This window comes from Gasterosteus aculeatus, chromosome 4, assembly GCF_964276395.1.
Source record: "Gasterosteus aculeatus chromosome 4, fGasAcu3.hap1.1, whole genome shotgun sequence".
In the NCBI taxonomy this organism is placed as follows: Eukaryota; Metazoa; Chordata; class Actinopteri; order Perciformes; family Gasterosteidae; genus Gasterosteus; species Gasterosteus aculeatus.
Window position 1 is genome coordinate 35,742,312 of NC_135691.1, and position 10,795 is coordinate 35,753,106.

Sequence of the window (10,795 nt, forward strand, 5' to 3'; positions counted from 1 at the left end):
GTTTGTGCCCCTTCCGTCTGGCAGGAGGCTGAGGTCCATCAAGACTAAGACCTCCCACCACACCAACAGTTTCTTCCCGTCGGCAGTCGGGCTCATCAACAGAGCCGGTCCCCCACTGACTGACTATAACACTCCACCAGTCACTCCCTTCACACTGCACATGCCACTTTAACTTGTCACTTTTCACTCGTCACTTGTTCGCTGGTGCACTTTATTTTTTTATTTTTAAATATTTTTAACTTTAACTTTTATTTTAAACTAACCCATAGCATTATATATTATTTTATTCTTTGTGCACTGTTGTACTGTTGTCTTGTCGTCCATTGTCTACCGCCAAGTCAAATTCCTTGTATGTCTGACATATTATGGCACTAAATGTTTCCTGATTCCTGATCCTGATTCCTGATTTTCATACCAAAATAAAATTAAACAGAACATTACTCATAAGTATCCGGTGTTATAACTACATATCTGACGTTTGTAACATACTAAACCGTTTAAAAATCGGTTGACAATTATTTATTTATTATTATTTAAAAATGTAAAATGTTAACATATACCACTACCAACACAATGTTATGTGTGACGGAGCTCACTGTACCAAGATGGCCGCCATGTGTGGAGCTCCGCCGTAAGACAGCTAACCTTTATATATATATATGAAGCCGCCCCTGAAGTGCCCGGATGTCCATCCTCCGCGTGGTGCATATGACGTTGCCAGGCTCCGCCCTGCTACTTCCTCTTTTACTGTGGCAGTGAGCGAGAGACACCATGAAGGCGTCCGGCACAGTACGTAAAACTCCTTATTTACCGATATCTGCCGATGCAACACGGTCCAAATGAAACGATATCGCTTTATAACGTTGTGTTTGGCTAAGATGTGTTTTTACTTTGACCGGAAATCCAAATTACAGTGCTAATTTGGTCGTTTTTCTGTCCCGTTGCCTTCGTGCGGCTACAACATGGCGTCCGTCGAACCATGTGGACGAGTGAGTCGTGAAGTGTGACGCCGCTCAGAGCCGTTAACGTCTTCACGTGTCTCCACGAGCCACAAAAACCGTTTAAAACCGTTGCAAGTTAATCGACTGTAGCGTTTGGGTTGAACTGACCGAATCTGGTTCCTACGCCTAACGTTTCGACAACTTTGCTTTGTCAAAAGCTAACCGCTATCGCTAGCTGCTAACGCGGTGCTAAAGAGTCTCCCGGTGGCCCGAATCCTCAACGGGGTTTAAGACGGGACAAATCTCAATAGAGAAATATTTCAATTAATCCAGCCAGGATATTAAAGATTACCTGGTCTCCGGCTTTCTCTTGCCAGACGAGTTTGACGAGGAGTGTCACGCTGCTTTTATTAGAGTAACTTAGCTAATTGGCTTTAACAGGCTAACGTTAGCAGAGTGTAATACTAATACTGCCTCACCAATACTGATAGTGTAAGGAAATGAGTGACTCTGCTAAATCGTGTTATTTAAATGTGCTGACTCAGTAAACTTGGCATCACAGCTTTACATGAGTTCTGTAGTCACATCCAGCATTTGTTAATTTATGCAGGAAGATAAACACCATCTGTACAAATTCTTTGACATAAACATGGTGACCTGTCAAAAAGGTTAACCGGCAGCAGAGAAACGTCTGCAACACAACTTGGTTAAATCACCTGAATGAACTCATTAGTTCCCCCAACAAAGCAGAGTACCGTCTGCTAACTTAAGGGTTAGGAGTATCCTGCTAAAGATGTGTTTCAATGTCAACGCGTATTTGATCCTCTTCAGAATCCTGACTCAAGAGCTCATCCTCGTGCACCCAAACCCAAAGCGCACGCCGGCTCAGTGGTGTGCTTTTGTGTGGCGTGCCAACATGAACGTGATCCCTGTCGCCTTTCACGACTGCCGTGTCTCTGAAAGTGAAACCAGGGGTCTACAAGTGGTCTTTGAACGCCTCGACGTGTCTGATCTGATTTTCATGTGATTCCTTCCAACGCAGCTTCGGGAGTACAAAGTCATTGGGCGTTTGCTGCCCTCTGCCAAGAACCCGGCCCCCCCCCTGTACCGCATGAGGATCTTCGCCCCCAACCACGTGGTGGCCAAATCCCGCTTCTGGTACTTTGTCTCCCAGCTGAGGAAGATGAAGAAGGCCTCTGGAGAGACCGTCTACTGCGGCCTGGTAGGTCCCTGAACACACCACGTCTGAACTGCCGTCTCGCTTATCGCACAGATGTGTTAATGTTTTAGTTTGTCTCTGCTGTAGAGATCAGAACGCTTCTACACGTCCTGTTGGAACGTGAATTAAAACCTCGCGTCTCCATCGGCACCCAAACCCAAAGCGCACGCCGGCTCAGTGGTGTGATTTTGTGTGGCGTGCCAACATGAACGTGATCCTTGTCGCCTTTCACGACGCTGCCGTGTCTCTGAAAGTGAAACCAGGGGTCTACACGTGGTCTTTGAACGCCTCTTTTGTACCTATAAGCCCCTGTTCTCCTGTCTGGAGCCTGTTTGCTCACGAAGGATCGTGCTATTTAAGGGGGAAAGTTCTCATTCCGCCAAAACTTTATCTTGTTCTCCGCATTCCTATTTGAATGAAAGGTGATGTTGCTAAAGTCAAGTCACTCATTTGTCAGACTGTTTGCCAGATAAGCCCCAAATTCCCAGAGAAACAAATCTAAGCAGCACCTACTGGTTTGTTGTCTGTTAGCTTTCCACCATGTGACTGACGTGCTGATGTCGTGATGCCTTCAGGTTCACGAGAAAACTCCTCAGAAGGTGAAGAACTTTGGGATCTGGCTGCGTTACGACTCTCGCAGTGGAACCCACAACATGTACAGAGAGTACAGAGACCTGACCACGTCTGGAGCCGTCACCCAGTGCTGTGAGTGCACGCTGTCCTGCTCCTGTTGGAGTCCTCCGTGAAGCCTCTTCAGATGATTCACTTCCCGTTTTGAGAACATGAGTCGTGAAGTAGTTTCTCATTGATTCATTGTGGGATAAAATACAAGTGTACAAGTTTTCCTTCAATTACTCAGAATTTACAGTTATCCCGACATTCTGTATATTCCCGTCTCCATGGTAACTGTTTCATGCTGACTCGTGTCTCGTGTCATCAGACCGTGATATGGGAGCTCGCCATCGCGCTCGCGCTCACTCCATCCAGATCATGAAGGTCCAGATCATCGCTGCCAACAAGTGCCGCAGACCGGCCATCAAGCAGTTCCACGTGAGTCCTCGTCGTCCTCGCCCTCTGTGTCCTCTTAACCGTCTCTCTGCACACGAGTCAACGCTCTCTTCTCTGGATCCCTGCAGGACTCGAAGATCAAGTTCCCCCTCCCTCACCGGGTGCTCCGTCGCCAGCACAAACCTCGCTTCACCACCAAGAGACCCAACACCTTCTTCTAAAAGTTCCCTTTGTGCTCGAGGAAATAAAGAAACTGATCTTTACCCACATCGCAGCTGTGTCCTTCATTTGAACCGACTAGTTCTAATCAGCCGTAGCTTCACACCCCAACAGTTCTTCTTTGTGTCGTCAGAATTATTTAATGTACACGAGCTCAGTCACCACATTCTGTACCTCCTATGAGGACACGTGTCCTGATGGTCGATACAACAACGTGCTAAACGAGTTCAGACTCTAGCAAATGACGGGATGCTTTAGGGCGGAGCCTAACGCTGATTGACAGGCCTCTAACGGACCGCTCCGTCCACACGGGGGAGATGTTCTCCACCTCATGAGGCTGCTGATGAGGTTCACACAGGAACACGAGTCTGCATCAGGCTCATTGTGTGTGTGTGTGTGTGTGTGTGTGTGTGTGTGTGTGTGTAGTTTATATACTTATACATGTTTATACATATAAATCAACACTAAACAAGAGCTGAACGCCCAACCTGTGTGTGTGTGTGTGTGTGTGTGGCACACGGAGCGGTGGGTGTTCTGCAGAGAAGACCTCACTCGGCGATGGAAAACATTCTTCTCAATGAGTCACAGTCATAAACATGTAAAATCATTACGAATACATGGAGTCTGAGCTGACTTCACTCCGGTATGCGCCGCTCGCTCCAAAGCAAACAGCACAAAAATGGGCCTCCAGCCGCCGGTTCTGATGCGTCGCTCACTTCTAATACACAGCCGCGTGTTTATGGGCCGGATCCAACTATTAGCGCTCGCTGAGCTGCAGCTTTCCCCTTATTTGCGAGCAGCTCCTTAAAGAGCACTTGTGACAGGAAGCCGGTTACGGCTGCACACAAAGGAGCTCAGTGTAAACGGCTGCTTTTATTGTGGGAGTCGAAGGCCGGCGAGACGCTGCGTTGAGGGTTCTGCTCCCCGCGGAGCTCATTGTGAACGTCCAACCCTGTTCCAAAGGTCCTTCATCTCCAGGCGGCTCGGATCCCAATGTGCTACTTTACGAAGGTCTGCAGCCCATATTGCATGTTAGGGATGCATCTTCTCAATGTCCCACAGTCATATTTCAGCTCCCAAGTTAAATAATGTTTCTAACGCTCGGCTGGACGCTTCCGCCCAGAGAGAAAAGACGGCACATGTTTCCACCTTTTTCCTCCAATGAACGTTTCTGAAAACCTCCCACGAGTCTCCGGGCGAAGCCGCCGCGTAGGACCAACTGAGGACGACGGGGAGACGCACTCGGGTACCGGTGGGGGGGCGCGGTTGTGCACAAAGCGTTCGGGTCCTCACGAAGTCATTGACCCTCGCTGGGCAAATCGTGGTTCTGCAGCTCTGGGGAGGACGGGCCCTTTGTTTCGAGGGTCCTGCGATCCAGAGGTGCTTCGTTACCGAGGTCCAAGACCTCGCACCACTTCTACTCCTCCAGGAACCCTGTTCCTCCTCGGCTGCACTCGGGTGAATCACCACATTTTAGATCCCGTGTAGTTGTGTGACAGCGGCTCAGAAGAAGCTTCTGCTTGGTGGTTTTGACCCACGTCTGGTTGTTCTGGGGACCACTGGAGCTGCACGTGTCTCGCTCCCGTAGCCGCCGACGACCTCGGACGTGATGTTGGTTCAAAGACAGAAACGTCAACAGGTGGTCGAGTGCAGCTCGTTAACCTGCAGGAAGTGTGTGTTTGTCCTGCTGCTTCGTCCCAGTTATTCAATGTGTCCCTTCTGGAGGAGATGTTTGGATTCAGGGAGGAGCTTCTCCCACGGTGGCGTGGTGGTTAGCACTGTCGCCTCACAGCAAGAAGGTCCTGGGTTCGATTCCGCCCAGTGGCCTTTCTGTGTGGAGTCTGCATGTTCTCCCCGTGTCTGCGTGGGTTCTCTCCGGGTTCTCCGGCTTCCTCCCACAGTCCAAAGACATGCTCTGAGGATCAGGTTAATTGGGGACTTTAAATTGCCCGTAGATGTGTGAATGTGAGTGTGAATGGTTGTATGTCTCTGTGTAGCCCTGCGATTGGCTGGCGACCAATCCAGGATGTACCCTGTCTATCGCCCGAAGTTGGCTGGGATGGACTCCAGACCCCCGCGACCCTGTGTGCAGGATAAGCGGTTTGACAATGGATGGATGGATGGATGGAGGAGCTTCTCCTCAAAGCGTAGTACATGTACATCACTATCAGTGTACATGTACACCACTATCAGTGTACATGTACACAGCTATCTGTGAGGTAGTACATGTACACAACTATCAGTGTACATGTACACAGCTATCAGTGAGGTAGTACATGTACATCACTATCAGTGTACATGTACACAGCTATCTGTGAGGTAGTACATGTACACAACTATCAGTGTACATGTACACAGCTATCAGTGAGGTAGTACTCGTAGTACTTAGTTGAGGTGAACAGTTCACACCGCGGAGGGAAGGGGGAGGAGTTATGGCGGGTGGAGGTGGAGGAACATGCTCCATACAAGGAGGTGGAGAAGAAGGAGGGCGCAGCCGGGTGGTTTTGGGTGGAGCAGACTGACCTTCGACCCCTCCCCTGTCAGCGGGTGTGGCTGGGCCCTACGTGCTCCCCTCGGATGGGCGGGGCGTCTCTGCTGTCATCGCGCTCCTTATCGCCTCATCAACCAATCAAATCAGGGCGTGTAGCACGACGTCATCCTTACAGAGGGTATCAATAAAGTTATTTAAACGTCTCTTCGGTCCGACTGCTTTGTGATTCAAACCACAGAGATATGAACAATAATCTGAAGACTTTATAAAAATGACAAAATGATTATTCTAATAATGACGATAATCTACATTGTGTCAAATAAAGATCATTACAGAGACACGTAACAGATCAAACAGAGAAAGTGAAAGCAGTTGAAGCGATGGTTACAGGTCAGAACTGAGGACTCCGTGAAGTGAGCGGTGGAGGTGATGAAGATGGAGCCGAACAGCTTTAACCTCTGATGTCATAGCGGCTCGTCTCTACGGACCTGTGACGGGTGCAGACCCCCCCCCCCCGGACCCTTATGAATGAACAAGGGTTTCATGTGGAAATTGTTATTCTAGCCACACACATAAGTGTTTCAGGGCTGTTATGGAAAAGTAATTGGCCCAATTACTGAGGGGGGGGGGGGGGGGGGGGGCATGTGTCAGAGGGTCCGGGGCTTTCCCAGAACACAAAGTTTCCTCTGCGGAGATCTGCTGCAGCTTGGTGGAAACAACCCATCTGAGTGAGTAAGGGGGGGTCAGAGGTCAACTTACCGGGGAGGGGGTACCAGAGTCTACCTGGTACCCCCCTGTTATCGTACTCAGACTGAATGATGCTCGTTAGCGCTGACTGATTGAATATTAAACAGTTCTACTTTAAAAACACATTAGAGGTGTTTCTTTGGTCCCGGAGGCCCGTTCTCGCCTATCGGTTTTTCCAGACCGCCTCGACACATGTTGGGCCCCCCATGAGTCGACCTCCGACCCCGCCGCAGTCTAAAAATAAAGCCAGCAGGCTGAGTAAACATCTGCGCTGCACGTCTGGATGTGACACGTTGGAGCGTCGCCTCAGTGAGAACAAAGCAAAACAGATCAAATCATCATTTTACAGATCAGTAAATAATACTAAATATTAAATACAAAGAGCCTCCAGAAGATGAACCCGACATGATCGATGGGGCCACCTTCAGAAGACAAGTCAAAGCGTCACGAGTTAAAGCTGCATTCTGTGTAGTGACCAGCAGGGGGCGACTCCTCTGCTCCCATAGACGTCTATGAGGAAATGACTCTACTTCTCTGTAGTGACCAGCAGGGGGCGACTCCTCTGCTCCCATAGACGTCTATGAGGAAATGACTCTACTTCTCTGTAGTGACCAGCAGGGGGCGACTCCTCTGCTCCCATAGACGTCTATGAGGAAATGACTCTACTTCTCTGTAGTGACCAGCAGGGGGCGACTCCTCTGCTCCCATAGACGTCTATGAGGAAATGACTCTACTTCTCTGTAGTGACCAGCAGGGGTTGATAAACAACAATAAGTGTTACTTTTAGGATGTTGTCCCTCTGTGGTCCTCACATTGACTCTTTGGTGGACGTCCCCCTCCAGCTGATCCCGGGTCAGCCTGAAGGTGATCTGACAACAGGCTAACTTTAGCTCCTGGTGAGTTTGTAACGAGTCGTGAAGCTCAGGAAGAAGCTGGACCAGGAGCAGGAGGACAAAGGAGGACCAGGAGGACAACGGAGGACCAGGAGCAGAAGGACCAGGAGCAGGAGGACAAAGGAGGAGCAGGAGCAGGAGGAGGCTAATGTGAAAACCAGCGGGCGGACCTGCAGGCGGACTGGAGACCTCACAATAACTTCCGCCGCTCCTCCTCGGATCCTCATGGGGGGGGGGGGGTGTCAGAGAGGCTTCTGGGAAACGGCTTAAGGAAAGCAGACAGTTGGAGGGAGTCACATGGGAGTCGTGGGGAGGCGGACGACCTCACACAAACCTCCTCCTCTGCTGACAGAAACTTAGAGTTGGAGGATCCAGTTGAGGTGCCGTCATCAATCTCTGAGCTCTTGGTTTTAGGAGTAAAAAGTCCCCCCGATTTTTCCAGCCTTGAAGCTGCTCCAATATCTCTACAAATTATAAATACAAAATGATGAAAGAGACAAAAACAGACAAAAAATACAAAATGATGCAAAAACAACAGAGAAACAAAGAAAACAGACAAAATTATTCAAAAAGCCAAAATCGCCAAAATATATAAAATGATATGAAACGGGAAGAATTCCCCAAAACATCAAAATAATGGAAAATCACAGAAATAACGAAAAAACATTTTTTTTAATTACCGAAAAATAATTTATAAATCCGAGAACTTCATGAAAACAGACAAAATAATAAAGAAACCCTAAAAGATGAGTGACTGTATGTGTGTGTTGATACAGTGTGCTGCGGCCCATGAAGGCGTCTAACACAAGGTGAGGGGCCCCACGGGGACGGAGGGGCCCCACGGGGACGGAGGGGCCTCACGGGGACGGAGGGGCCTCACGGGGACAGAGGGGCCTCACGGGGACGGAGGGGCCCCACAGGGACGGAGGGGCCTCACAGGGACGGAGGGGCCCCACGGGGACGGAGGGGCCTCACGGGGACGGAGGGGCAGCACGGGGACGGAGGGGCCCCACGGGGACGGAGGGGCCTCACAGGGACGGAGGGGCCCCACGGGGACGGAGGGGCCTCACGGGGACGGAGGGGCCCCACGGGGACGGAGGGGCCTCACGGGGACGGAGGGGCCTCACGGGGACAGAGGGGCCTCACGGGGACGGAGGGGCCCCACAGGGACGGAGGGGCAGCACAGGGACGGAGGGGCCTCACGGGGACGGAGGGGCCTCATGGGGACAGAGGGGTCACTTCGGGATGCTGCTCCCCAGAGGAGGAGCCGTCGGCCTGGAGCCTCCTCTGATGGTCCCCGTCCACAGGAGGAGGACGTCTCTTGATGTGTGAAGACGTGTCGGGTGAATCGGGAAGCGGGTCGGGATGAACTCCCCCTGATGAGCGTGATGCTGATGAATGTTCACATTTCATTAGTTGTTCCTTTTCACACTGCTGGATATTTGTCTTCTTCACTTCCTGTCCACAGAAGTGTCTCATTACGCTGATTAAGAGCGTCTCCGTCTGTACTTCTAGTAGCGTAAAGTCTCATAAACACGCCGATTCCACACATTAAAACGGTAAAGAGGAGAATATATTAAGTTAATAAATGACTCATTTAGACTCAGGCTTTACTTGACTTTGATCGTCTTCACTGCAATAAGAGCTGAAGTCATTATTATTGTAACGTGGTTAAATGAGTCTCGTTGTGGATGAAGACGCCTCGTTTCAAATGTTAAACCTTCACTCTGTCACAATGAACCCTCTTCACTGGGTTAGTCGGGGGGGGGGGGGGTCCGCCTGCTGATTCCGCCCCCAGGGCTCCTTGGTGGCGTGACGAAGACGAGGGCTGAAGGACGGAACTTCATTCATACTCTTTATTAAATGCTTTAATGTAATTACGTTTCATGGTGATTCGTGGAAATAAAATGAGAGATAAATCCTTTCATAAGAAAGCTGGAGAAATATTAAGAGAATATTCATATATAGAATTCATAAATCATCTTCTTCTCTTTGGATTTGATTGTTATGCAAAGTTAAAGCAACGTATGCTTCATGAACACGCTCCTTCCTTAAAGAAAAGATCATTGCTATGAAGAAAACATGGTGGAATAAGCTAACTTGCTACGTAGCTACAATGCTAAGTCCACCGTGCTTTAACGCTTGTGAACGATCATCTGTGAGTCTTTTTTCTGCGATCGCCACCGAGCTAAAAGCTAAAATGTCACAATGTAACAGTGAAAATGTGACCTGCTACGCTCGGGTCAATAATAAACCACGGGACTCACTATCAGAACGCTGGATTTCATCTGCCCGTATTATAAATACATATAAATGAAACTTTATGATACTGGTACCGATTCCTCCTCTCGGGTCTTTTCTCTGGCTTCTGCTTAAATCTTTAGAACCCTGGACCCCAGAGACTCTGGGCCCCGGCGGTCCAGCATGTTGTTGCAGGGAGCCGGTGCACCTGCAGCCCGATGTTGGTTCTTAAGACCCGTGGGAGGCGAAAGCCGCAGGCCGGTTCCAGATGTGGCCGCAGACCAGCGCTACCTCAGATCCCCGACCTTTTGACCCTAGCTGGGAACTACGTTTGCTTAATGTCCACTTTTATGTTTCATGCCGTGTTGATCGTGGACCCTCACTTTATTGCCTCTCATTGCTTTAGATAAAACCATGATGATAACAGTTCAAAATGATCATTATAATAATCATTAAATAAATAAAAGTCTTCATTAGTGCACACAAACACGCTTTTTAAAGGACAATAACATGTTTGAGCAGCAGATTCTTAACGTGTTGAAATGTGTTTATATTCTTTTATTCTTCGCTGTCGAGTGTAAAGCGTAAAATCATGAGGTATGAGATTATAGAGCTTTTTAAATCACACAAAAGAGGCCACAGTGAACACAGGGAATCTGGAAGTCTCCTGGTTGACCTTTGACCCTGAGACATGGGATCAGGGTGGATCTCCCGTCCGGTTCCCGGCGGTTTGAAACGCAAACAAAGAAACCAAGCGACCTGCTTCCACGGCTTGTTGAGGCTTCTGAGACAAAACAAGAGGTTCTGCTGAGAGCAGCTGTGATTGGTCGGCTGGGCGTTACCTGAAACAAAAACACACCTTTGAACTCGACGCACAGCTGCAAGCATTCAACATGTAGGGAGGACTCAGATCTCTGATGACAAAGTGAAACTAAGAACTGCTTCAGTTACAGTACCAGACAAATCCGCATCCCCAGGAGACGTTGAATTCACGGCAGCAGATCTGAGAGCTGCTCAGGACGTGTGGTCTTGACTC

The 10,795-nt window shown here is 49.3% G+C and overlaps 1 protein-coding gene and 2 non-coding genes across 3 annotated transcripts; all 3 read left to right on the forward strand.

The window, feature by feature from the left end:
• The first annotated feature begins 584 nt into the window (after positions 1-584).
• Positions 585-3,435, forward strand: rpl18a (ribosomal protein L18a). The gene is made up of 5 exons (XM_040174890.2): positions 585-789; positions 1,984-2,163; positions 2,736-2,865; positions 3,101-3,210; positions 3,297-3,435. The coding sequence occupies exons 1-5, from the start codon at positions 772-774 to the stop codon at positions 3,387-3,389; spliced, it is 531 nt and encodes a 176-aa protein (XP_040030824.1). The 5' UTR covers positions 585-771; the 3' UTR covers positions 3,390-3,435.
• LOC120818537 (small nucleolar RNA SNORA68) lies at positions 1,797-1,925 on the forward strand. The gene has a single exon (XR_005712180.1). It is a non-coding gene; the product is annotated as a small nucleolar RNA SNORA68 (small nucleolar RNA).
• Positions 2,305-2,435, forward strand: LOC120818538 (small nucleolar RNA SNORA68). Its single transcript, XR_005712181.2, has one exon. It is a non-coding gene; the product is annotated as a small nucleolar RNA SNORA68 (small nucleolar RNA).
• Positions 3,436-10,795: the final 7,360 nt, after the last annotated feature.

Excerpts from the sequence above, each read along its gene's own strand:
- rpl18a (XM_040174890.2), top strand. Across the intron at positions 2,164-2,735 it reads AGACCGTCTACTGCGGCCTG|GTTCACGAGAAAACTCCTCA; the intron begins GTAGGTCCCTGA and ends TGATGCCTTCAG. Across the intron at positions 3,211-3,296 it reads CGGCCATCAAGCAGTTCCAC|GACTCGAAGATCAAGTTCCC; the intron begins GTGAGTCCTCGT and ends GGATCCCTGCAG.